At 42.8% G+C, this 27,747-nt stretch overlaps 1 protein-coding gene across 10 annotated transcripts in view; it reads left to right on the plus strand.

Annotated features, from left to right (window-relative positions):
- The window catches only part of LOC138603576 (mitogen-activated protein kinase kinase kinase kinase 4-like), a 48,749-nt gene extending 24,448 nt beyond the window's left edge, over positions 1 to 24,301 (plus strand). Inside the window, exons 7-32 of one of the 10 annotated variants that reach the window (XM_069675432.1) lie at positions 482 to 612; positions 740 to 794; positions 882 to 960; positions 2,771 to 2,946; positions 3,057 to 3,129; positions 4,262 to 4,472; positions 4,683 to 4,844; positions 5,010 to 5,096; positions 5,372 to 5,845; positions 7,046 to 7,198; positions 8,705 to 8,986; positions 10,272 to 10,372; positions 10,800 to 10,939; positions 11,847 to 11,941; positions 14,446 to 14,624; positions 14,820 to 14,928; positions 15,623 to 15,931; positions 18,675 to 18,786; positions 18,978 to 19,148; positions 19,233 to 19,376; positions 20,513 to 20,647; positions 20,734 to 20,834; positions 20,921 to 21,070; positions 21,148 to 21,307; positions 21,457 to 21,596; positions 23,188 to 24,301. In XM_069675432.1, the coding sequence (XP_069531533.1) occupies positions 482 to 612; positions 740 to 794; positions 882 to 960; positions 2,771 to 2,946; positions 3,057 to 3,129; positions 4,262 to 4,472; positions 4,683 to 4,844; positions 5,010 to 5,096; positions 5,372 to 5,845; positions 7,046 to 7,198; positions 8,705 to 8,986; positions 10,272 to 10,372; positions 10,800 to 10,939; positions 11,847 to 11,941; positions 14,446 to 14,624; positions 14,820 to 14,928; positions 15,623 to 15,931; positions 18,675 to 18,786; positions 18,978 to 19,148; positions 19,233 to 19,376; positions 20,513 to 20,647; positions 20,734 to 20,834; positions 20,921 to 21,070; positions 21,148 to 21,307; positions 21,457 to 21,596; positions 23,188 to 23,271 (4,013 nt within the window). In that variant the 3' untranslated portion in view covers positions 23,272 to 24,301. Of the gene's footprint in view, positions 1 to 481; positions 613 to 739; positions 795 to 881; positions 961 to 2,770; positions 2,947 to 3,056; positions 3,130 to 4,261; positions 4,473 to 4,682; positions 4,845 to 5,009; positions 5,097 to 5,371; positions 5,846 to 7,045; positions 7,199 to 8,704; positions 8,987 to 10,271; positions 10,373 to 10,799; positions 10,940 to 11,846; positions 11,942 to 14,445; positions 14,625 to 14,798; positions 14,929 to 15,622; positions 15,932 to 18,674; positions 18,787 to 18,977; positions 19,149 to 19,232; positions 19,377 to 20,512; positions 20,648 to 20,733; positions 20,835 to 20,920; positions 21,071 to 21,147; positions 21,308 to 21,456; positions 21,597 to 23,187 lie in introns of those variants that run through there. The other 9 variants (XM_069675427.1, XM_069675428.1, XM_069675437.1 and 6 more) reach the window with 9 other exon arrangements.
- The last annotated feature ends 3,446 nt before the right edge of the window (positions 24,302 to 27,747 follow it).

The raw sequence follows: 27,747 nt of genomic DNA on the forward strand, positions 1-27,747 counted from the left end.
TTCAGGAGACCAGCTCTTCGTCTTCTGTTCCAGACATTTGACTTTAGTTTCTCCGACTGTCTCTATTGTTTACTCTTCCACTCTAAACTGCCGCTCCGAGGTAGGCGCTCATCACATGACATGCCAGCTCCCCCAAAAGTTAAGCCAAAACCTCTCCATCGCCCCCTGGGGGACTGGCTGTTAGTTTAGGGAGCACTTGATTTGATAAGCAGCAGTTTTCTACGGGCGGAGCATTTTAAACTTCATTATCACTGTCGATCATTTTTATTGAATCTTGGGAACACAGAATCGTGATTGGGATTAATGTTCGATTCATTCTGGCTAACCCATCATATCTCTGTACTTAGGGGAAAAAATTCTCCGGGTTGTTTGTGTTTCTTTTAACCACATAATTGTCTCACGAGGTGAGACCTGTCTTATTCCACTTTACACACTGCAAAAAAGCCTTGCTCAGTGTGGTCACTCCTTTTCCTCCCTCTAGTCGACTTTGGTGTGAGCGCTCAGCTGGATCGGACAGTTGGGAGGAGGAACACCTTTATCGGGACTCCTTATTGGATGGCCCCAGAGGTCATCGCTTGCGATGAGAACCCAGATGCTACATACGATTACAGGGTAAGACGTTCCACAGAGCCTCACTGAATATTATAAAACAGGTGCATTGCACCTGTGAAAACGCTGATGTGTCTGAGCCTGTCCGCTCCCTGTGGTTTTGCTAACTGGGTGCTGTCTTTTCCTGCAGAGTGATTTGTGGTCTTGTGGTATCACAGCTATTGAAATGGCTGAAGGGGCACCACGTGAGTACCAGTTTTGTCTCATTATTAGTATTTTTGTACAGCTTCTTGAAATGTTGTTAATGATCTATATGTGTGCTCCTCTTGCAGCACTTTGTGACATGCACCCAATGCGTGCGCTCTTCCTTATTCCAAGAAACCCTCCCCCCAGGCTCAAATCTAAAAAATGGTGAGTACCAACCGGACATGTTGTGTTTTCGGGGCATTTCTATCCTTTTCAGTCCTCTTTTTCTTACCCTTCTAAATAAAACATGAGATTTTTATACGTTCTGTTTGGATTTCTTGGTCTCTTTATAGGTAGTCTGGTGCATTTTGATTTTATCTCTTATCTCAGATCAGGCAGCTACGGAGGCTTGAGTCAGAGCTCTCCTCTGTGCTGTGTGCTGAGTTACACATCTGTGGTACACCTGCTCTAGCAGCCTCAGCCTCCCCTGGCAAACACTGCAGAGCTGATCTGGATAAAAAAACACTAAACTCAGAAAAACATAATTCAAGCTGGGATTAATAAGTCGCTTTTTTAGTTGTGGTAGGGTTGAGATTTAGGTTCTTATGTACATAATAGTAAGTAGGGCGGCAGTCAATGACTATTTTGATAGTCGACTAGTCATCTATTATTGAAACGATTTATCCACTAATCAGGCGTCGTTATGCTGGGATATTTTGTAGGACTTATTATTGCAATTTAACAAACCAATTATAGGAATAGTCACACTGCATCTTATACATCCGTTGTAAGTGTTAACATCAGTGATTACTGATGAAAGCGAGTGTTGAGTATCCACTGTAGTTGTCTATTTTTGGTGGCTGTTGTTTAGCATTGGAGAGTCTGTTGGGCTATATCACTTGCTAGCACAACAGAGCCATCATTTAGCATTGCATTCATAGCTTTGAGATCAAATAGCGTGTAACGTTGCATGTGTGCGAGCTGCAAATTATTACATGGATATAAAAGCAGCTGTCAACCACCACATATATTTATATATATATATATATAAAACCAATGCACTTCAGCGTTTTCAGCGCTAATCGTAGAGTCAGCTGTTTTATGTCTTTTAAAACAACGCTGCGCTCGTCAATGTCACTTCTCCCTCGCCGACCAATTAATATGAAGAAGGGGCGGGTCTTCTCGTATGAACTTTGTCAACAACAATGGCGGAGGAGAAGCTAATCCTTTCGTTTTTTAGAGGGTACAATTTCCAGGTGTATAGCTGCTGCTAACGCTGGGAAACGACTACTTTCCGATGTTTTTACTTTTTCTTGGTAACATTTCCGTGAATAAAAGCAAATATTAAGCATACAGAGTAACTTAAAACAGACTCAACGGTCACTACCGAGGGAAGCGGAAGTGCCGCCTGACAGTTTTCGTAACCTAGCAACAGTAAGTGCCGGTGCTGCCAGCGCAAAAAACAGCGTTAGCGGATACTGCCCCTATTATAAATTAAACATGGCTTCTGCTGCCCGCAAGGATTTTTGCTTAATATTTGATATCATGTTTGGAATTTTTCTGGCTTAAAATAGTAAAAATGCAAAGGCTTTAAATGACGGATTGTTTTTCTGTTTGATCGTTTCATATCTGAACAGCTTTAAATATAAGTGAATTAAACCCACATCTTAACCGCAGCAGGTGCAATGGTGATGATAATTTCGTTCCACCGTGCCCCATATTTCAGAGTTTTCATGGTGTATATGTGTTGAAAGGTTCAATGCTGCCTGTCCACACGTATAAACCTCAATTAACATAGAAACCAGAGGCTGTTGTCATGCTGTGGAGTGTGTCAGAGGCATGAAGGGAGCGAGCGATGTTGGGACTGATGGGTAATCTGAAATCAGAGCTTGTTTGCAGAAATGTCCGTTGTGCTTAAGATCCTCCGATGTTCTCTGTCCTTTCATGGCTGGAGTATTACTGTCTCTTTTTATATGTCACCCTCTCTGCCATGTGATGTTTCTCTCCATTGACTCCTTCTCTACAATCCTCACAGGTCCAAAAAGTTTTTCAGCTTCATCGAGGGCTGCCTTGTGAAGAACTACACGCAGCGCCCCCCGACAGAGCAGCTGCTGAAGCATCCGTTCATCCGAGACCAGCCTAACGAGAGGCAGGTCCGCATTCAGCTCAAAGACCACATTGACAGGACCAAGAAGAAGAGGGGAGAGAAGGGTGAGTCTGCCTCTTTGTTTTCCTTTGTCCAGCCAGTTTGTGTGTTTTAAAGCTGTAGTGTCTAAACTCTGATTTTATTTTGTTTATTTCTTATTTGTTTTTCTCTGCAGATGAGACAGAGTATGAGTACAGTGGCAGCGAGGAGGAGGAGGAGGATCCACCAGAGCAAGAAGGAGAACCCAGGTATGGTTTAGTTGTGACAGCCCTTCTTAAAGGGGAATTACAGTATTTATAGTAAATCTAGGCCTTATTTGTTTTGTGTATTTTTGGGTCTAAATGACCAGTAATAGGTACAAAGAATTTTGTCGTGAGTTGTACAGTGTTTTTGCAACTACCTTAAAATTCGGTGTATAAGACGCACTTTTAATACTTTTTTTCCCATTTAAAAAGTGGGCAGCGTCCTATATACCGGTGCGACCAATATGCCAGTATAAAATGCAGAGAGGTATTTTATTTTGTAATGATATTTTACCCAGACGATGGCTCTATATTCTATAATATAGCTAAAGCTTCGTTACAGGCATGCGGCGTCATGATTACCAGTGCAGCCGCCATCCCTACAACAATCAGTGTTACTGTAGGCTGAGCTCAACTATCGCACCGGTAGCTAGCAGGATTGCAAACTGGACATGGGGAAAACAGATGGTAGGCTAAAATTTGTGTTCCAAATTAAAGTAAATGGAAATAGTGTTGGAATAATGCACATTTTTCTTAAAAAATAGCTGTAGAAAACCTTTTTTACTCTGGTAGACCCCAAAAACAGACAGCGTCTTATATTCTGGAGCGATTTATATTCCGGATTTTATGTTAATAGGCTCAGACTGTTGTTGTAATTGTCTGACACCATAACAGATAGCAGTTTCAGGTAAAAAAGAAAAGGAATGTACCTTAGCCAAAAGGTCCATCTCTACTACCAGACTCCATTGATAAAAACAGTAATTTATCCACACAAAAAAAGTTGCTGCTTGACCAGGGTTGACTAAGGGTTAGCTCTGATCCAACAAAAGCAATAAAACAAAGTCACACAATTACACACAAAAACCTGACTGTTCAAGGCTGTTTTTGTAAATACAGTTTGGAGGTTTTTAGGAGATCTTTGTGTGGACGTACTTTGATCCAGCACAATTGCCCTGAAAGATTATGTTGCAGCCATTACAGCCCATCTCGCAGCTGCCAGTTGAAGCAAATTTAGTTGCATCTATCGGTCAGATATGTAAAATCACACCCAGGCATAAAAACATAGAATTCCCCTTTTAAAAGTCCCCTACTGATTAGAGGCATCACAAGCTAAACCCACTGTTCTGTCGACTTCCAGCTCTATTGTCAATGTACCCGGTGAGTCAACTCTGCGCCGCGACTTCATCCGCCTGCAGCAGGAGAACAAGGAGCGATCAGAGGCGCTGCGTCGCCAGCAGCTCCTCCAGGAGCAGCAGCTCCGGGAGCAGGAGGAGTACAAGCGCCAACTACTGGCCGAGAGGCAGAAACGTATCGAGCAGCAGAAGGAGCAGAGGAGGCGACTGGAGGAGGTAAGATGATTTTTATTGCCTAGAATTAATTAATTTGTTTGTGTCATGGACCAATCAGAAAATCCTTTTTTTCTTCTAGATTTTTTTAAGCATTCACTTTATTTGGTAGGACAGTAAGGGTGACAGGAAATGTGGGGGATAAACCAGTGCCCCACAAAATCCTGTTTTTGTTAAGAAATTCTGACATTTCTTTACCTTTTGCCGCCACAGCAACAGCGACGTGAACGGGAGATGAGGAGGCAACAGGAGCGCGAGCAGCGTCGCCGTGAGCAAGAAGAGAAGAGGCGCATTGAAGAGATGGATCGTAGACGCAAAGAAGAGGAGGAACGCCGGCGGGCCGAGGACGAGAAGAGGAGAAATGATCGTGAACAGGTGAACTTTTAAATATTTTGACTTAGAATTACATCAATATATTCAGTAATGACATGTCTTGACTCATCTTAAAGTAGGCTGTCCTTCGAGACGCTAGTTCTGGATAATTCACTTCTACTCTTCATTTTCTCTCATTGGCTCTTATTCCTTTGTTTTGATCATCAGGAGTACATCAGACGTCAGCTGGAGGAGGAGCAGAGACACCTGGAGATGCTGCAGGAGCAGCTGCTGCGTGAACAGGCCATGCTGCTGGTCAGTCACAGACACATGCACCACATATAACTTCTGTTTCATTTAGCCTCACCATGTATCTTCCTTAACTTAGCTTTAGTGTCAGAATTATATTGCATATAGTTAAAATGGTGTTGTTACACTGTATGTAAAACAAATGCAACCAAAGTGTTTCTTTCTAAATGTGTTTAATGGAAAGGATTTTAAATGGCACTGCTTTTTAGTCATGCCGACGCACGCTGCCAGCTCTCCAGTCAGTTTTCTCCACCTTGAATCAACCCCACACTCTGCAACAGGAGTTCAAGTGGCGGGAGCTCGAGGAGCAGCGCAAGGCCGAGCGGCTCCACAAGCGCCTGCAGCAGGAGCAGGCCTACCTGCTGTCGCTGCAGCACGAACCTAAACAGCAGCCTGGTGACAAGACCAAACCCCCCTCAGACCAAAGCAAACCTCCACAGACCTCCACCCTGCCCCCTGACAGAGTCCTCCCTGCATCCCCTCAGACTCAGGCCCCTGACTCAGGCCCCTCTAGTCCTGTTTCTGCAGCGAGAGGCTCTTTTGCCCCTCAGACGATCCCCCCCGATAGCACTAAATCCCAGGCTGCAGCGGCAGAAAAGACAGATTCTGATGAGACCTCTCCCGATCAGATCTCAGACTCCCCCAGCCCTCCTCCGACTGAAACCCCCCCTGACTCTGAGCCTCCCCAGGCAGAAAGTCTGGAGCCCGACAGGCCTGCAGAGCCTGTCAATCATCCTCCTCAGCCTGTCAGAGAGGTGAACCTCCTCCGTGGCTCTGCCGACCCCTCTGCCTGCTCTTTCCAGCTTCTTCTTCTTGCTTTTCTTCAGTGATAACAGAGGTGGTGCGAGCTGCAAATTTTTTGCCCAAATTTCTCTTTTGGATGCAGCGGCGATATTCCAAAGAAATTAGTTACAACAAGGTCCTCTCAGCTAGAGTGAGTGAATGAAACAAGTAGGGGGTACAGTGGAGAATAGGAACCCACAGACTCGCAACCACCAGCCTCTTTATGTCTCCTTCAGTCTCTCTTGGCACTCACTCTCACTTGCACTGTTGCTAGTCTCCTTGACGACTAAAACCATCCGGATGTTTGAAATATTCGTGTCTTAATTTTCACTTCAAGCAGGCGGAGAAAGAGAGAGTTAAGAAGCATATTTAGCCTCCAGAAAGAAAGATTTATAATCTTGCTTTTCGAAGCATCTTTTATACTTTATTTTTTTAAGTTCCCATAATTTTGCACCCTTGTCATTTGAGCCCTTTCGTATTAGAAACAATCGTATTTCATCCAATCATCTGAGAGACTTTTTTTCTGCAGAACAACACACAAAGTTTCTCTTGATCTCACGTGGTCGAGCTGTGATTTAATTCTTCAACATGGCTGTTCTGACTCTCAATGTGTGTGGATTGGGCCATTGCATGACGATGGCTGAGGCCCAGACTAACATGCAGGACACCTGAGAAGTGTCACATGTCATGAACTGTGTTATTAACCATGATTCAAATGTGTTTCTAGGATGTATTTGTTTGAGTCCTGTCTGCACCACCATCTGTGCACATATACCTGTGTCTGTACGGCTGCCTCAAATGGGCTTTAAGCATGTTTAATATCAGTGTCACCAGGTGTCTTTTATTGTTGATCCTCCTCAGACAAATATAAAGGTTTCTGAGTGGAACGAAAGAGTCCTTCGGGGCAATAGTTTCAGGAACAAAGAAGGAGATGGGAACCATTTCTATGTGAAAACGTTAATTTTGGCTTAAAAGGGAAACACAGTTAACGCTGGAACCCCTTTTTTATTCTTTTTTCCCCTATTGCCTTTTAAATGACAATCCTCAAAAATATAAATACCAGAATTCCCCTTTAAAATCACATTTGGAAGTGGTTCCCATCTTCTTGAGTTTAAACTTTTTATCCCCTCACCTTCATTCCATCTTTCTCCTGTCCGATTCCCTCACCCCAGGCCGACGAGCGCTACCGTAAGAACATTCAGGGCTCCCCTCAGACTGCCCCTCCTACCAAGCAGCCCCCTCTGCCTCCCCGCTCCTCTGAACCGTTCTCCAACGGCGGCTCCTCCGCCGAGGCCTCCGCCATGCACCGGCCCATGGAGCCTCAGGTAACTCCTCCTTCCTCCTCCCTTGACCTTTTCCTCTTTCTCCTGTCGCGCTCGCCCTCCCTCCCTCGCTGCTGGATTTCTGTACTCTCAACAGCAGACAGACTCTCACACAGTTGGACTTGTGTTTTAGCTCTTCTTCCGTCTGTGCGGACACAGTTGGAGGCGTGGAACATATTCTGCTGTAAAACTGTTTACGACATGTCTTTAATTACTGGTTTGGTGCTGATTATTTGAAAACAGCCACCATGGAGGAAAACTGACACACTCACAGGTCAGGTCAAGTCCAAGAACAGCTAGAGATTGATACCGTAGGTGTTTATATTTTTGCACAGTACATTTTCAACCTTATCTCCATGTATAAGGATGAAAAAATAAACACCTGCGATTATTCCTGATGTTTTCTGCATCTCAGCGATAACATCTGTTGTTCTTCTGGCTCCAGCGCCGTCATTTGACCTAGTTGTTGGCCAAGAAGAACCGCACTTCTTCAGCTTGGGTTTCTACCTTTGCTTGTACTGCAAAGTTCAGAGGGTGTTACAGATGAGGATATATTCTTCAGTGATTTGGCTAGCAAGTTGTTCAAGACAGACTTAACGGCTAATGAGGCTGCGACTGCTTGCATGCAAGCATCCTGGTACATGTAGGTACTGCCACCAAGGCATGTGTGTCTAATTAGAGATAAATAGACACAAATTACAAAATATTTCTTTTGAAAATTCATCCAATTCTCTTGTTGAAGGAATATTTATATTTAGCTGCAGCTATCAGCAGATGAACTTAACATATTCGTTCGAATATAACAACGTTTTTTCCCTTTAATAAATCTGAATAAGTGGGATTGGAACAACTGTCAAGCAGCCGATAAACACGGTGTCACACAGGGTAATGTTTGACACAGGCAAGGCCAAAAAGATGGTGCGAACAGTCTTAGCTAACAGATGCTAACAGAGAAAATGGTACCGTGGTCCTCAAAGCAGCCGCTTCAAGAGACTGCTCTAGAAATGGACCTCACCTCAATGGTTAGCCTAATGATGTATTGAAATTTTGAAAGGCATTTTATTTAATTTAGATGTGACAATTTAATCTAAAAGATCTTCTTTGGCCTCCAAATGTTTGGCTTTGGTGCCTCCAATTTTAGCGTCTATCCCTGCCTTATATTATGACTTTTATCCTCTCCAAAGATCCTTGCAAACACACAGCTCTACAGGCTTTATATTTATTCAATTAAAAATATTTTCAATTACACGTGCTACAAAAAAAAGAAAGCAGATTTCCAAAATCCATTAAACATTTGCATCAATCTAGGAAAACACATCATCCTGTTGTTTTGTGCTTTGTCTGCTGTATGCATGTGACAAACTTTAAACACATGTGAACAACCACGCACATCTTCCCTCATGTCTCACTGTGTTGTCTGCTTGTTTCACCTCCCCTCCCCTCCTCCCCTCCTCCCCTCCTCCTCCTCCTCCTCCTCTTGTCCTCCCCTCCTCCCTCACCCCCTAAAAGGTCCAGTGGTCCCACCTGGCTGCTCTAAAAAGCAGCAACAGCGCCGCCCCCTCTCCTCCTCCTCCTCCTCCTGCTCCGCCCGTCGTCTCTCGCTCCCAGTCCTTCAGCGAGACCGGCGGCGTGACCTCTAACATTGCACAACTCCACCTGCGTTCCCAGGACCCCCACCATCACCACCACCACCACCCATCGCCCGCACGCACTGACCCCCAGCCCCAACCTCCCCTCCACTACCCTCATAGACTAGAACACCAGGCCAGCAGCGAGGAGGTGCCTCCTAAGGTAAGGAGCTGATGAGGGCCCCCTCCCCTCCCCTCTCCTCTTCCTCATTCACTTCATTAATCAGCCTGTGTGTTTGTGTCTGCCTTGCTGTCTTTTATTTTACATTTCAACAACAACACTGACACTGTTATATAATGAAACTACAAAAAGTCAAAGTAAAACTACGAACCCTTACATTTCAAAGACTACAAACGACATGTAGAGGAACTTTAAGATATCCAAAGTTGGTTCTTATTCAGGATTATAGCAAACTATACCGTGGGCTTGCTGGTGTTGGAGAAGTCCAGCTCTTACTGGGTGGTCCATGTTTTGTACTGCTGGGTGATGCATCACTTCAAAGATACTCCACATATGTCCACATTCGTGCCAGAATTTTTTAGAAGACAGAATAAATCTACACCAGATATCAGGGTTTTTTTTACCTTTAACTCTCGTCTTGTGAGCTTTAACTTGTCCTTTAATTATTATCTTTCTACTTGTCACAATAAAATGTATGCAGATAATTTCCACTGGCACTTGATGATAAGTTGAAGCATGTGTGTGAAAATACAGCAGAGCATTTGGTTTCGCTGCAACACAGGTTTGCTGACACTGTTCACTTAAAATATTACCGTAATAGTCCGAATATAATCCTTGAAATACGTCTGAAAAAGTGGGATAGCCGTGGTTTTGAATTTTAAATGCCAACAGTAGACGGCGCCTCTTATCTGTAAAGCGAGTGTACCCCTCATGACTGAGGCCAGCCGTCACTCATAGAGCCAGGGGGATGGAAGGTGGAGAGACACGGTGATCGTCCGGAGCTCAAAAGTCGCAAAGTTAACAACAACTGAGGCGGAGTTATGATACTAATTTCAAGATAATGGTTATCAATACAGCAGAGTCATTAAACAACTGTCAATCACACGGAAATACGGTGTCACAGAGGGTAATGTCCGAAGACGGCGAGCCTAAAAAGACGCTAAAAATGCTAACAGTGTTAGCTAACACATGCTAACAGAAAGTCGTACCGTACCTCAAAGCGGCCGCTTTCAAGAGACTGACGGGAGAGTGTGTGAGTGTGTTACTGAACAACAGAACGAAGGTCTGCCCGTTACCAAAGCTGTCATCCAGCTGTTTCTGGACTGCTCTACAAATAGATCTCACTATAGTTGATTTATTGAAAGTTTGAAAGGCATTTTATTTAATTTACATGTGATAATTTAATGTAAAAGATATAGATAATAGAAGATACACATAGAGATCTATGTGCCTCTGATTGATGAACCTTTGAATCTGTCTCCTCCAGGTCCCAGTGAGGACAACATCCAGGTCTCCAGTCCTGTCGCGCCGAGAGTCCCCTCTGCCATCACAGCCTGGAAACCAGGGTGGACAGAGGAGCGCTGGCGGGTAGGGAAAGAAAACGTTAGATTTTGGTTTATTTGAAACGTGTAAAAACTAGGTAATATAGCAAAATTACCTCTCTTGCCAGTAACAACATAGTTTGGCAGGATTGATAACATACTTTGAATATGTTAGATCGGTATGAAAGAAGAAATAAATAATGCAAATACCAAAATGGATGTGCAATTAGTTTTTAATTTTCACATGAGTTTGTAACGGCTTAAATCATTTGTTTAGGTACCTGTGCATGGTGTAATCAAATCATTAGTAACAGGTGGATCTGTATGTTAATCCATCTTTTCCCATTCTTGTGACTTATGCAGTGAGGTTTTTAGTATAAAAACATATCCAGCAAAGGATGAAATATAGGAAGAAAACAACAGAATGCATCATGAGTGTAACGCAACCATTTGTTTCATCTTGTTAATTACAGTAATGTGGAGCAGCGCCCCCTGTGGGACCGAGTGGAGAAGCTGCAGCCTCGGCCCGGCAGCGGCAGCTCCTCCGGCTCCTCCAACTCCAGCGCCCAGGCCAGTCCTGGTGACCGCTTCAGGCCACGCTGTGAGTCCCCTGGTACTGTACTCGGCCACATTTCACTAACTCTGCTAACCGCTTATTAGTACATGATCCTTATTAATACAATAACACCATTCTCCTCATTACTACTCTGTGTTGCCTCCACGCTCCAGTACATTTAAGGCAGTTTTTATACAGGCAATTAAAGATGGTTTAAGGGGGAGTTTATGTATTTTAAACACTATTTTTACATTTTTTTGGCGTCTTACTGACGTTTTGGAATTTCTCCAGTAGATTTCTTTAGCAGCCTCAAAACAGGATATTATGTACGTAATCTCAAAGTGCTTGTTTGTGCCACTGAAAGACAACATAACAGAAAGCATCACCACAGAAATAGACCTCTGTGTTAAAGCACAAGATGCTTTGTTTGAAACCAGAAACAGTTTCGACATCGCTCTCTTCAAAGCCACCAGACTCCATTGACAAAAGCAGCCATTTTACCCTTGCAGAATACGGGAGTTGCTGCCTCGATGTATTAGTTTGTATGTTGTGTTGTGTGACTTTTGTGCCTTAAATGGTAAGTTAGGATGCAACACAATATTTGTGTATCACACAATTACTCAAAATACAACTGATCGAGGCAGCGGTAGACCAGCAATACCTGTTTTTCTGCAAGGTAAAATTGCAGTTTTTTGCAGTGGAGTCTGGTAGGTTTGAAGAGAGCGATGTAAAGGCTGTTTCTGCGTAAAAAAGGTGTCTATCTCTGTAGGGATCCTTTCTGTAATGTTGTTAGACAGTGGGAAAAACAACGTACTTCAATTCGGCCCATTTCTGTTTTGTTGCTGTTGTCTGGAAGAATCTCTGAGAACGATTCCCAAACATTTTGTACCTATTAAGGAGCCCAGCCCTTTTTGCTCCATTCCTTTTCCCCTCACTAACACTGCTTCCTTTTGTCCCCTCAAAGCTTCCTCCAAATCTGAAGGATCCCCTCTCCAGCGGCCTGAAAATGTTCCCAAAAAACAGGATGAAAAGAACCTCGCCCGGCCCACTCGACCAGCTGTAAGTCTTCTGTCACTAAAGCGCTGGTTAGACTTGTTTGATGCTGAATAGGTGAAAACTGTTTCTTTTTCTCCATTTTCTACTACTCGTATTATTCCACCACCTGGTGTGTGCAACTTCTCATGAATCCAATGGTTGGTGATTGTTGGGGAACCTCTTAGGCTGATGCGGTAAGCCTATTAAATGAGATCACATAATCGCACCTATCCTATGCTTGCACCATCGCCCCACTCATTGCATTATGTGATGAAAGACCTGTCTCTCCTTTGTGATGTTTCCTGCTTTCCTCGTGCCTGCACACTTATTTTCCCTTCTATTGCTCGTCATTGACTAAAAGCACATGGCACTGAAAGGGTTAACCAGCTGCAGCAGCCTCCCAAGCCTGGATTTGAATGCGGCCACATTTGAATGCAAACACACACCTCCCGTTTTCTTGTACTTGTCAGAGTTGCTCCTAATCTCACCTGGCTTTGTCGCTGGATAAACCGTGGAGCATTTGCTCTGTTGGGTTTGTCGGTGAAGAGTCCCTCCTCCCTCTCTTGCTCCACACTGACCTAACAAACTGCATTATTAACAGTCTGCAAGGGGGAACAAGCCAAGGGCAAAATGGTTACAAGACTCGGACTCTAGAGGGTACAGCACTAATCTAAGGAATTTAATTCAGCTATGATATGAATAATTGATTTTCAACAATTTGCTTCTCCACATCCTATAATCCAGTCTAACTGGAGCCTCAGCACAGGTCTAAGAAAGGCATCTCTCTTTTTATGGCCTCTTTTACACTGGATTCACACAGCGCCCAGAAGCCCACTAATCGGGCTGCTCAGACAGGAAGCGTCCTGGTGTCGAGCAGCTTGGGATGTGCAGCGATAACTTTAAGAACGAGAATTTGCCTTTGGTGATAATGGATGTTAAAAGATATAAATGCATGCAAGTAAACTTAACACTACGGAAAGCACAACACGGGCAATCTCAGCCTCCCAATCGCATGAAAGTTTGGTTTCTTGTCCATTTCTTCTGCTCGTCATGACTGAATTTTCCCCCTAACATGGTGAAATTTCTAAATCTGCACCTTTCACTATTTTCAATTAAAAATATATCATAAAAATATATGATGCTACTCTCCATTCTGTGCAAAAAATAAAGACATGTCTCTATTAGTGTCTCTGATAATGTGCCTCTGGTTCCCACAGTAACATCAGTTAACATTAACAGTAAATATAGCAATCGTAACAATCATAAGCAGTATAAAAATAGTTTTCTGGCTGTCAAGGCAACTCAAAAGTCACACTTAGCTATCAGTTACTAGCGTACCTAAACCAACTGGACTCCACTGTAGTGAAGTAAATCTTTTACAGTAACCATGGCAACAGCTCTGCGACATTCTGCGGCTTGTTCCTGCTTCATTTCCTTCGTTTAGCGATGGAGAACGGGTTTAACTTCTGACTTCTGCTAACGTAACCCACAGCAGATGAAGCTGGGACTGCTGTTTGACTGACGTTGTCTATGGATTAAATGGGAACATAACTTAGAAGTGCTAATAACCCGAGCTTGCCAACAACAGTGACTGAATAACTACAGCTTTGTTTATAAGAGCCATGAGTTTTAAACTGCATTGTTAGTTTGGTTAATCCCATCTGCAGCATTGTTATCAGAGCCACCAGGACTCGGAGGCTGCACTGCAGACGTACTGGCAGGAAAACTAGCAACGACGTTAGCATTAGCCGCTTTGCTAAAGCAGTCAAACACAATGCACTGCTTCAGATTTATAGACTGTTGATCTTGTATGCGTTTCATGAGTTTGCTGGTGTTTCCCTCATTAGCCGCAACTATCTTTTTACATAAATTGCACAAAGATGCACCAGAGTTTAATTTGTTAAAGTGAGCCCAAACTGTCGAACGCTTTGCTCTGTCCGCCACACAGACCTACTAGACTTTCTCCAGCAGGAGACCACATTATGCAATGTCATTGCCTGACACCGGGGGGCTTCGTCCTCACTAGGGGACGGATGCCAGCTACGGCAGAATGAAACAATCGAATGAAAACGACATTAAATAAGACGTTATGTTAACACTAAGGAGCACAGTTTGTCAACGAGCTTATCGGTACTGGCACAGAGAAATGCACTTCTAGTGAGGACAGCCAGGATACTCCTAAAGACAATAGACATAATGCAAATGTTTGGAACATGCCAGCTCGAGTACAGGTCTTAAGTTAGAGAAAATGTTACTCCTGAGTTTGCAATAAACAAAGCGAAAGCACATTAGAGGGCAAAAATCTCTACTGCAGGTACCCAGAGATCTGAGGCTGTAGGTTTATATCAGTTTAACAAAAGTAATTTAAAATGCATGGAGGAGGGATGACTTCAAAGCTCCTTTCAGATCTCTTATTAGCTTACAGCTTACATAATTACATAATTTACATGCTAACAGGATAGCTAGCATTTTGATTTGATCAATGCAAAACAAAGGTCATAAGGCGTCTTTCTTCCTCTTCCTCTCAGGACCTGACAGCTCTGGCCAAGGAGCTGCGTGCGGTGGACGACGTGAGGCCTCCCCACAAGGTCACAGACTACTCCTCCTCCAGTGAGGAGTCAGGCACCACTGATGAGGAAGACGACGAGGAGGTGGACCAGGAGGCAGGAGAGGAGTCCACCTCTGGAGCCGAGGACTCCCGGGCTGGGTATGTAGAACTGCTTTCAGTGTTGGCTCGCAGTCTGTCTGTCGCCTTCATCGTTCTGTAGTTGCTGCTCTTAAATTAAACATTAGGTATTTTCTTGAAGTGCTTTGTCAGAGCTGTCATTGTTGCATGGCTTTCCTGCATGACTGTTAACGCTGGTCTGGTTACGGACGTCAGATATCCCCATGGCTTCCGCAGGAGGCAGAGTAACGGCGAGACGGCGTCGGCTAAGACGATGCTGGTCGAAGACTCGGAGAGCGACCAGGCCACTACGCCCTCCAAGGACGGCACGCTGGTCATCAGACCGGTAAGAGGAGGAGACAGGATGTGGACATAATAAGATTGCCAAGATCTGAGCTTTACAACAAACTGTATATAAGAACTGGACTGGTTTGTGAACGGCCCTTTTTTAAGCCTCTAATTTGGCATGTTGGCCGTCACGGAAAATGTTTACTCAGTAGAGAAACAAGCAGACCTCTTTTTGGAACCAGTGTGGTCGCCCCCTGCTGGTCATTAGAAAGACTGCAGGTTTAAGACACTTGAGCGTTGGTTTCCCTTTTCAAATCTGAAAGCTACGTCCCCCTCTTATATACAGTCTGTGTTAAGAGAATATTCTGCTTGTGTGTAGTATAGAAATTTCTTTTTTGTTTCTCTTTGTCCAGTTTTAGTTTTGTTTATCCACTCATTCTAATTTCCTCTTTGTTTTCTGTGTTTTACCATGACTTTATGTTTTTATTATCATATTTCACATTCACATATATGTAATCTTCTACGTCAGATAGTTAGAGATTTAACACAACATGTAGACTAGAATCAGGGCTATTACTGAGCAGGTTTCACATGCAAGAAGTGCAGTATTTAAGGAATATCATCTGAATGATAAGCAGATAAATTGTGGTTTGAAATGGGAGTATTTGAGGAAGAAGAAGCAGCAGACTATCAGCCAAACACACCTCTCCACCTGCTTGCTCGAGCCCAAGTTTGCCTGTTCTTGCTTCCAGAGCACCGCTGAAATAAAGCGGCTGGTCAATCTCTCCTCCTCGTCCTCCTCTCCCTCGGCTGGCCTTGGTCACGGCCACAGCCAGCCCCAACCGCCCGGCCACGTGCTCCCAGAGAAAAATGGCTTTGCCGGCCGCATACACCACCTCCCAGACCTTATCCAGCAGAGCCATCACTCCCCTTCCTCTTCCACAAACATCCCTCCCTCCTCGTCCTCCTCCTCCTCCTCCTCCTCCTTCCCTTCATCATCTAGCCTTTCCAGTCCTGCCATGTCCCCACAGACCTCCCTGGACCAGTTCACTGCCATAGAGGTATGTCACCCCTCACATCACCGTGACCAACAACAAAGGAATGGACTGTTGCAGAGTGTACAGGCTTAGACATGAAGGACGCTGATTTAGGTCAAATTTCCTCAATTGAGAAGATACTTATTGTTTTTTATTTCAACCTGGGCCTTATTTTTACATAATTTAATGTTTAAATGATTAATAAGTACAATTTCTCCATTAGATCGCTTCAGTTGGCAGTTGCAAATCAGGCTGTAATGGCTGCAACGCAGGTCTGCACCTGATTAAAATACATCCACTAAAGATGCTTGTTTTTCACTGGCAGGCTCAGATTGTTATTCTAAGTGTCTGACATCATTACAGAAAGGATCCCTGCAGAGATGGACCTTTTATGTTAAAGAGGAAGATGCTCTTTTTAAACCAGAAGCAGCCGTTACATCGCTCTTTTCAACGCCACCAGACTCCACTGACAAAAACACTAATTCTACCCTTGCAGAACAAGGAAGTAGCAGGACTGAAATTGGTTAGTTTGTTTGTGTTATTGTGTTTCATTAGATTTGAGGCAACATTTTTTACCACCGAACTCACTCAAAAATGCAAACAAACAAACCAATCGAAGCAGCGGTAGACCAGCAACTCCCATGTTGTGTGAGGTAAAATCTATTCTTTTTCCAATGGAGTCTGGTGGCGTTGAATAGAGTAGTGCAAATGCTGTTTCTGGTGTCAAAAACAGAATCATGACTTAACTAAAAGGTCTATATCTGTTGAAATTCAGTCTCCCACAGATCCATACACTTAGAATAACAATCTGAGTCTGTCAGTGGACAGCGTTTTAGTGGAAATTCTTTGCCTTGTAAGATAACATTACAGTCCGTTTTGCGGCTGCTGCTTGAGGTGATCTCAAATTAGCAGAACTTGACAAAAACACATGCATCTCTAAGCCTGTACATATTCGCCTTCTTGTCCTTGGTTGTTGGTCGGAGCCTCTCCATGCCCTATCCTTCCCCTTCCTGGCTTCACTCTGGCTCTCTTCTGCCCCCTTCTGGCTTGGCTGACACCTGGTTTGAATCCTCTATGAGCACCTCCTGCAATTCACTGCATTGCACTGTCTCTCTGCTAACACTGGTGCCTCCTGGTGGCGGAACACGGTCATGGCATGGAGGAAACTAAAATGGGTTGACCACAAAAAGCATCTCTTCACATAGTTTGAGTTGTAGTTGTTGGTGACGGCATGCAGGATGAGATGGTAGGGGTTAAGTCGGACAATATGTTTCAATTTCAAGTGTCCTTAAGATGGAATGGACCGAATCTTTTAGCATGCATGACAAGAAACCAACAGCCTCTTTTGCAGTGTTTCAAACAACATGCATCCTGGGTGGTGGAATTACTCCAAGCTTTATTAGGAGCAGCTTTTTCCTTTAACACTACACAACAGCCAGAGTTTGGATCATTTCCCCAAGCACATTTCTTTTTATCACAACATGTTGCTCTTCTGTAACATTGTTTTTCCACTCTAACATTGTTTTCCTCTCTATTTCTTCTGTCCTTGTTTCCATCAAAACGACTAACATAACTGCACATCATCTTTTTCCCCTTTTGATTTGTTATAAACCTTGCTGTGCCAGCTATGTTTTCCCGGTTGGGTCATAAAACATCATTTGATTCAGATGTTTTATGAGCCCCTGGAGGTAGAACTGTAATTCATGCTTATAAAAACAGAGGTTTGATGTTTTTGTTGTCCAATTCAACTGTTTTATAAGTCACAAAACAGGGTAACAAATCTTTATGTCAATGTTACAAGTAAACCTGGGTGGATTTTTACATATTTTGGAAGCTACATGACTAAAAGGTGGAAATACTAACCTAAAACAACTGACACTAACAGGCTTAATGTGTTATTAAAAGTATCTGACAACATTACTTTAAGAATCCAGACAGAAAGAATCACTCTCCTCAAAGACATCAGACTCCTTTTACAGCAAAAGTAATTTGAGTCTCTGCCTTAACAGCGTTCCCGTGGATACTTAAAATTAGATTTTTAAAATTGAAGGTCATAAAATGTCTTATTTTTACTTGTGAGACGTCTAAAAGGAGAAAAAGCCCCTGTCAGTCAAAGCTGGTGTTCTCTGTAATCGATAGAAGCAATAATATTTGAAATTGGCGCCATAGCTGTGGAGAAAGTTGTTCAAACAGCTTGTGGTTTCGCCCATTCTACATTCCTACAACACCCAGCATGCATTGCGTAGTCTACGTAGTCTGGCAGGGATTTCCATGGCCCAATTCTACCATAATGGCATTAGCTCGCAAAAATAGCATGATAAGACTGAGGTTAAATATTGGCGAACTGGCCCTTTAAATTTTAATATGGCACATTGACTGGGACATATCCGAGTACTTTATCAAATCTAAACTGTCTAGTTAGCGTTATATGATTTTTAATTATTCTTTTTTATGGATTTGCTTGTTCAGCTGACAGTTCATGGCGTTCACGGCAGCGTGCTACGTACGCATTCGCAAACCAGTCGGGAAACGCAAGTTCAAGCGATTTTAAGGTTGTTTCTGGTTTAAAAGGGAACCTTAACAAAAAATTATCCTTTATGTAATGTTGTCAGACACTTTGAATAACAGTTTAAGTCTGTCAGTGCCAGAAACGAGAACATTTACAGCATGTGTTTTCATCAAATGGGGCCTAGGTTTTAAAATATCACCATCACCTTTTGAGTAGAGAAAACTTACAGTTGTTTAACCATCTTAATTTTCTTCACAGTCAGAGAGCAACTCCATGTCCAAACACAAGTCTTCCTCTTCCTTCACTCCCTTCATCGACCCTCGTCTTCTGCAAGTCTCTCCATCCAGCGGCAGCTCCCTCAACAACATGGGTACGTCGACACCTAACAGAGGCGGACTGTGATTAAAAACTGCTGAATGTAGCTCGCTTCAGTTCCACTCACACTCTGATTTGAACCGTTGTCACGTGTATCTGTATATAACAAGTAAGAGATGAAGTCAAACAAGGCATCAGTCACAGTGGCATCCAGTCTTACTTCTACCTCCTCCTTCCCCCTTCCAGCAGCCTTCGGGCAGGACGGGCGGATGGCGGACCCGCTGAGGGCCGACCCGTCCCGCAAAGGCTCAGTGGTCAACGTCAACCCAGTGAACACGCGCCCGCCGAGTGACACGCCGGAGATCCGCAAGTACAAGAAGAGGTTCAACTCTGAGATCCTGTGTGCTGCACTCTGGGGTAGGCCTATCTGAAAGATAAACATCATCATCAAAACCCTGCTTCACTGGGTGTTTAATTTATATGTGTGTGTGTCTGCTCCAGGAGTGAACCTGCTGGTGGGCACAGAGAGCGGTCTGATGCTGCTGGACCGGAGCGGTCAGGGGAAAGTCTACCCGCTGATTAACAGACGACGCATCCAGCAGATGGACGTCCTGGAGGGACTCAATGTCCTGGTCACCATATCAGGTAATCGGGCCGTCTGTGACTACTGAACATTCTGTTTAATTTTCAGTTATACAGGAATAGAAGGGGTGTAGGTGTAGGTGAGTGTTTGCTCTTTAAGTCACAAGCAATAAAACAAACTGTCGGCTCCCGTTTTGGGAATATTCCTTCAGTTTCTGGACCCAGCACAGCGCTAACTTTGTGTAACAAGGCTACCAGTCAGTTAATATCCACACATTACAGCAGGCTGTGGGACGAAGTTACGTGCGTTAACCATCCGCCAGCTGGTTCTTTTAAAAATAAATGCAGACGTGGTGAGAGTGAAAAGAGAAGAGCTATTTCTGTTAAAGGCAAACCTCTTAAAATTATGACACAAACGCACCATGTAATCGCTGTTCTCAAGCTAAGATTAGCATCAAGGTTAAGCAAGTTTAAGGTTGGATATTTAACCAACTTTGATGAACGTCTGTCGAGTATCTACTTTAAAGTAACTTCCCCGTGGGTAGTGATTCCCATGAATCATGGATAAACTATGATCCGTAACACCCCTAAAAAATAGTGATGGTTATGATGAAAGGTGGGTGGTTTAATTCACAAATATGTTGCCACAATCCAACCCTTCTTTTATTATTATTAATAGTTTATTTGAATAAAAGAGACATAATTAACATTAGCTAGTTTTTATCGGTAGTCCCTTTTGCCAGATGTTATTGGCATCCTAAAACAATAAGTTCAACAGGCACAACAGTTGAAAATATACTAGTTTGTGATAAAAGGATACAATACAGACACATTTCAATTCAATTGTTTGTTAAATTTTCTATAATAAATTAAATACATTTGTTTAAGAAAGCTTCAAGGTAGATTTGCAGAGTCATATCAGGGAAAAAAATGGTGCAAAGTCCAAGTAGAAAAGATTTATTTCTGTAGTTCAAGCTCAAAAGTTCATATAAAATTTAGTACAAATTCAATAAGTGATTTTTTCCCCCCTTGAAGCTGATGACTAATTATGAGTTAATTGCCACTTGCAGCACTGACAGCTCTAATCTTTTCTCTTCCTTGCAGACCACAGGGTACAGTTTTTGTCTGCACAGCTGTGAAACCACTTTGTTTTAAAAATGTATTGTAAAAGTATTTCTAATTAACTCCTCCCCCTGCAGGTAAAAAGAACAAGCTGCGTGTGTACTACCTGTCGTGGCTGAGGAACAAGATTTTGCACAACGACCCTGAGGTGGAGAAGAAGCAGGGTTGGGTTAACGTGGGCGACCTGGAGGGTTGTGTCCACTACAAAGTCGGTACGTGCCTTTGTCCATCCCCTCAAACGAAAAAGAATCCACACAAAGTCGACTCAATATTGACTAAACTCTCCTTTTCATTCCAGTGAAGTATGAGAGGATTAAGTTCTTGGTGCTGGCCTTGAAGAACGCGGTGGAGGTTTACGCTTGGGCGCCGAAACCCTACCACAAGTTCATGGCCTTTAAAGTAAGCACAGATCTGTAATCACACGTTTTAGCTGTTGTTTCTGTGTAAGTGAACCCGAATAACTCCTTTCTTCTGCTTGGCTTCAGTCCTTCGGTGACCTGGTGCACAGGCCTCTGCTGGTTGACCTGACTGTAGAGGAAGGGCAGAGGCTAAAGGTCATCTACGGCTCCTGCTCAGGCTTCCATGCTGTGGATGTGGACTCTGGTGCCGTCTACGACATCTACCTGCCCACACATGTAAGGACTCAGCTCTTAGTCTGATTCATCCTTTGTTTTTCACACTCTCTTAACTCGTCTTCCTTCCTCTCCCTCAGATCCAGACCAGCATTCAGTGCCATGCCATCATCATCTTGCCAAACACTGACGGGATCGAGCTGCTGGTGTGTTACGAGGACGAGGGCGTCTACGTCAACACCTACGGACGCATCACCAAGGACGTGGTGCTGCAGTGGGGAGAGATGCCAACTTCTGTGGGTAAGTGGGGCCAAAAAACAAAACTCAAACTCCCTCTACAAGCTCAGTTTAAGTGCCAGCCAAGGAAACTGTTTTGTCTCTTTTTGTAAGAGTACTATTTTTTAATGAATACATGCATCCTTCTGTTGTGTCCCTCTGTGTGTGAGCAGCCTACATTAGGTCAAACCAGATCATGGGCTGGGGTGAGAAGGCCATAGAGATCCGCTCAGTGGAGACGGGCCACCTGGACGGCGTCTTTATGCACAAGAGAGCCCAGAGACTCAAGTTCCTTTGTGAGAGGAATGACAAGGTGAGAGCTTCCCCTCGCAACATTGATCAGTATGAAGTCTTTGCAGCATATCATGTATATATTTTTGGACAGTGAAGCAGATGTGGAAGTGCCTTAAACCTGCATCCTTTCCAGGGCCAGCAAGGGGCGTCCTCCCTCATTGCAAAGAGGAGTCTGATTGTATAGAATCACTAGTTTGAAGGCATCTTCAATACAGCAAATTACAGCCCCGTCTAGAGTAAAATAGACAATAAGCAGGGTAGGCTTTGGGGTGTGGCTACCTGTGATTGACAAGTCGCTACAACCGGGACAACCGAGTATCCCGCTGTTTATTTTTTTATCTAGGTGCATTTTTCAAGTTTGCATCCAAATTAACGTAACAGTCATGGAGGCAGCTAGCTTATCAAGCCAGTGTTACCGTTAGCTGTTAACTTTGCGGTTGCTAACCCCTCGCTCCTCTCCAGCTCCATCCTCTTGTCCAAATATGGACTGTGTCTCAATTCGGGGGCCGCATCCTTCGCAGGACGCGGTCTTCAGAAGAGGATGAGTCATTCGTCAACTGTTGATTTTCCTGGCTGACGGTCGCTTTCAGACTGTTTGCTTCATCTGAGCGTCGAGTTTGTTTCTTTTTCTTTGGATTTTCACTTCTTGTTGAAGTTGTATCTGTAGTCATCTTTTCTTTGTTTGTTCAGACATAGTAGATTACTGTTTACTTACTACCCTCTCTGGCAGACCATCCACTGCTGGCTGATGGAAAACGCGTCACTAACTGGGCGCCACTTGTGATTTTTTTCAGCGAAAGTTTCCACAGACACCCAGTCTGTAATACTAATGATGCAAATCACCATTGTGTTACCTCATTCAGTGATAGATGATGACTTAACAGACATTTATTGACATGAAAATCTTGGAGATTATTTTTTAACCTATTATTTCAATAATAATTTGTTTCAAGGCCCCTTTTGTTATTTTTAAATTTGTATCTCTAGCTATTTGGTTGAGTTGAAACCAAAAACTTTTACATTTTAACTTTATTCCTCGGCCGCTTGAGAGTCCTACATCAAGTTTGAATTGGCATGCAATGAATCTTGGGAAAAGGAGGACGCATTTGTCGGCCACATCTGAAGGAGCCGTTGAAATGGGACAGCCTTCGACGCGCTGCTTGACGCCGTCAGCCTTCAAATATGTCCTTCCAAGGATGCAGCCGCTGAATTGTGACACAGCTATTGTCCCTTCTGACTAAAAAAAAAACAAGACTGCAGCCAAAATACCAAACACAAGACTTCAAATTGATAGTTCAAAAACCCAGACAACTCATATAATCCCTGTTCACATCTGATTTCCTGTAATCGCAGTTAGAAATGACACAACACAACATATCAAGCTAAATGCGGTTAGCAGAACTTCAGCGTCTCTAGACTGACTCACAGTCAGGTTAAACCCCGCTGAGTTTCTGGGTTATTAAGGAACATATTTCACAATAATTGCAGGGAGCAGCTACAGAGCTTAGACGCTGTCTGTCTTACAACATTTAATAAGTATTCCTCTTTTACGAGTGTTATGGCAGCCATATTTAACTCATGCATTTTCAACTTCGTCCCTCCTCTTTCAGGTCTTCTTCGCCTCTGTGCGCCAAGGAGGAGCCAGCCAGGTGTACTTCATGACCCTGGGACGCACTTCCCTCATGAGCTGGTAGCCGACATCCCCACCGCGCCGGCCAACGTGACAACCACACCTTAGCAGAGACCAACAGAAGACGATTGTGACCATGACCTACGACGACGACGAAGAAGAAGAGAACAGCCTTGAGCTTTTAGGAGGAGACGCTTCCTCTCACCTGCTCGGCAAAAACACAGATTGGACTGTAATCCTGAAAAGAAGCGGCGGATGGGCGTGTGTGTTTTCAGGGGAGTGAAAACCCCCACCAGCCTCCAGGTTTGTCCCACCCTAACCTTCGAGCCGACTCCCCTCCTCCTCCTCTTCCTCTGCAGGGCGTGGGATCTGTCGCCTGTTGATGGTAAATCTTTATGTGTCATAGTAAAACTTTGCATCGTGTATGTGTGTGAACGGAGGAAACACTTGAGCATGTGAATGACTGACGATTAGAGGCTGAACACGGCTGTATCCAGAAGGCGAATACTGTACGTGTGTTTAGTCTGATTCTGTTCAGGTAACTCCTCTTCCTCCCACCGTAGATTTCAATGTCGATTAACACTAGTTCACAGCCACCGTCTCCCTCCTTTAAATAACGCCTGACATGTAAATCTGCCTCTGTGTCTTCACTTTTTTGCCTTCTCCTCCTTAAAGTGAAGATTTTTTTAAGGGACCTTTCTTGATATATCCATAAATGACAGGGTACTGGATATCAGCTTGTACATACTAACTACATGCCTCACGTACTGTAGGTGATGTCGGACAGATGTAGCCCTGTTTATGACAGCATGTTGCTTCGGTGTTATTGACACAGATTAGCCCCCGTTTTTTTTTTCATACACTGTATATTTTGTATGTGACTCGCTGCACATGAATAATGCATAAGACACGGAGACTAAAGTAGAAGACGGAAGGGTCGTTACCTCAAAGACATTTGCATTAGTGCAGCTTTTATGGAGTTAATGGATAAATATGCATCCACTCAATAATAAAAAACACATCTTGATTGAAGCTTTTTATCCTATTGTGCGTGTTTGTTTTTCTTGTTACGGCTCTCTAAATATAAGACTGATTATCGGGGCCGATATCAGCCTGTCACAGATATATTAGTATCACGTAAACGTCTGATATCTGCCGATATTTAAACTTTTTAAACAAACATTTTAATGCAGGAAACAAAGCTGCAGAAAAGGCATCATCTGGTTTGTCCTGCAGAGTCGGTGTTTCGGGACGTTCTGCAGAACATGCAGCCGATAACCATCCAATCCATTTTTCTGCACCAGAATAGTAATGTTAAATATTCTTTAATAAAGTTATTCCATTATAAAAATCAGCCTTTTTGCATGGTCATTTTGGTGCAAAATTGTTGCACGATCGACCCAGAAAATGCCTGTATCGGCCGCACTATCGGCTAATTTTTTGCTCCACAATCGATCTGAAAAATCCCACATTGGTCGCACTCTGTCCTGCAGCTGCATACAACTTAAACAAAACCCGTTAACCCCTCTATTACATGATTTAACACGACCAAACTGGGCGACTGAATTTACAGCCAGATGAATCTATTAATTGCTTTGCTTGTAACGAGCTGGTTAACGAGTTAAACGAACATGCACATAAGGATAAAAAACAGTCAGCGTCATGTGCTCAAAGGAAAAGACACTAATGTAGAGTTCAGATGACGTAACGAACCTTCCTGCTTTCTTTAGTTCCCTTCCTATAAGCCTGCAGACGCACCCATAGATGAGTTTTAAAGGAAAAATCCACCTCACTTCTCATCAGTCTGTCATTTTTTTAGGGCTAACTTTTACAATCTACTTTCACATAATCATCTGCAAATTCTGTTGTCTAACTGGAAATCTAAGAACACACCAACACACCCACAAATGTGAGCCGCATCCCCAGAAACCAGGTGGATTTCTCCTTTAACGTAGGGCTAGGATAAACTGTGAATTAGCAGAGTTAGCAGGTGGCCATTAAGGTAGCATGGGAGTGACAGTAAGGGAATGAAGACAGTGTGCAGACGAAGATTTGAAGCCCAATTTCACATCTAAAAACATCCAGCTTTTTACAGTTGCCTTATGAGGGTCTCCAGTTCAAAACCCCCTTTAGGTTTTTACACGTTTAAGGTGATATTTGGATTATAAGTACTGTAGGAAAACATGAGTCTAATCCAGTCATGTGACTCAAAATAGGACCTCTTTTTTTGCCATTCAGGCTCTATACAGGCAGTTTAACCGGATCATATATCATCCTACAATTGAATTCATTGCTTCCTCTTAGTTTCTCGTCCTTTTTTATCCCTCTAAAACCCGAAAAAAACAAGAAAAGACTTCATCTTAGACGGTCTCATTCCACCGTTAAAGTCCATCCTGCAGCTTGTGTGCATGTATGAATGATTTAAACTCCCGAATCCCCATCGTAACTCTGATCCTGCTCTCAGTGCGGGCGATGCCTTCACTGTCCCGAGCTGCAAAACACAGCAATGAGATGCATTCACTGTCTGCAAAAAAAAAAAAAGGAGTCACACGTTCGAATAGCAGTGTTACAGAACCACTTCAGACGGCGCAAACTAAGCGGCATATTTTTAACTCTGACTTAGTTTTTAGTCTTGTTTCTGCAATTTTTATTCTGTAACCCCTCAGATAAGTATGCGACTGCAGTGGTTTTTAAATTGTAATGCACACCTTATGTTGAAAATGTTTACAGAAGCAATTGTTTTGTTAAACCAATGTGCATCGATATGAATATTTATGGTTTATTTTGAGGGCAGTTTCTCCCTGTTTTTTGTATTTTGTATTATTCCCTTTTTGTACTATCATTTAGACGTTTGTGTACAGGAATAATCGACTTTTTGCTCACGTTATGAATTACACAAGTCTAGAGTGTGATCTCACTGATTCCTTCTGCATCCTGCATCGTGCACAGTGTGCCCCTGGCTGCGTGGCAGCGTGGATCAAATGTTTTCTACCACCCAGGAGCCAGGTGACATGTTTCCCCCCCTCAAACGTCTCTCTGCCATGCCTCTCTAATTTATGTCCTCTCTGTGTGTACTATGGGAATTACTGTATTTTCCTGAAGGTCTTTTTTTCCATTGAATAAAATCAGAAGTAATTTACAGTGTGCTGTCGTTCTTCGTGATGGTTTCGTTTGAGTTACTGCATATTCTCGATACTATTTGATCAATTACTTTGCGTAATAAAGTAATAAAAGTGTTAAAGCCACTTATTCTGGGAAAGTATGCAGTGTACATCCTTTGCTTGCATAAATGTGACAAAACAAATTGTAGGTTTAGTAAAAATCCCAAGTTTACTAAAATAAAAGTACCCACATCTTATAACCAAATTGCTTAGACTGAGTAGTGTAGTTTTTCAAGATGGAGCTTGATGGAGTTTTTAAAATGTATGGCACATTAATGCATCATATATTATTAGTTTGTCATGGTAAACTTTGTTTGGTACTTTATTAGCTTCAAACCAGGCATGCAAACACCACTTTGAAAGAATATTTCATTAAAAATGTAACTATTAAATACTCAAGACGCTGCCTTTAGGCCTATGGATTAATTTAAACAACTTTAATTATTGAGTGAATCTGTGGTAACTATTTGAAGCTCTCAATTGGCTCAGGTCTGTCTTATAAATACATATATTAAAATAATTATATGTAATACAAATAACTATTCAAATAAAAATAATTACCTGAAAAGAGTACATGATTAAATCACAGTAAATATCCCTTTCATAAACATTTTAGTCATTGCTGATCATATTATCATTAACATAATATCATAAAATACTAAGATTCCTGTGTAAAAGACAAAAACAAAATGATTCTCTTAACTTACACCCTGAACAAATTCTTTCTTCTTCCAGAGCAACATTTCAGTAAAGTAGCTAATCATATACAAATTCATATTAAGCACAAATATATATAAACATTAACATCAAAACTGGTGGTTTTGTATGCCTTTGTTACTTCAACAACCACACCAACAATTACATTACACTTTTTTAAATGTTTAACATGTTTAATCAAAGCAAGTTCAACATCATCGGCACACAGATGTTTCCCCATATTTTGTAATATAACTATATTTACTTTACGCTACGATTATGCTATCAATCAAATTATATCCAATCATGAGGTATATAAATAAATAAAGACAGATTCTAGCTTATATCTTTACATCATTGACATGCCAGCACTTACTTTCCCCACAGGAGGGCGCTGTTGCGCACCTCGCGGCCCTTCCCACTTCAAAGCTCGCCTTCACATTCCACACTGTAACTTCCGGTTTGTTTTCCAACAACATGGCGGCACACGTTCAGCCGCCAGTTCCATGCGTTATCTATTGAGTTACAAGCATTATCTATCTATACATTTTCTAAACAATTTAATCAGAGAAACACCTAGTACATTTTGAAAGGGGAATGTATAGAAGGATGTCTTACGGTGAATTTGAATATACGCTAGTTAACAGTTAGCTACAGTTAGCTAGTTAGGAAGCAGGCTACTG

This window comes from Semicossyphus pulcher, unplaced genomic scaffold, assembly GCF_022749685.1.
Source record: "Semicossyphus pulcher isolate SPU_LCO1_2020_fin unplaced genomic scaffold, fSemPul1.0.p SCAF_24, whole genome shotgun sequence".
Taxonomy (NCBI): Eukaryota; Metazoa; Chordata; class Actinopteri; order Labriformes; family Labridae; genus Semicossyphus; species Semicossyphus pulcher.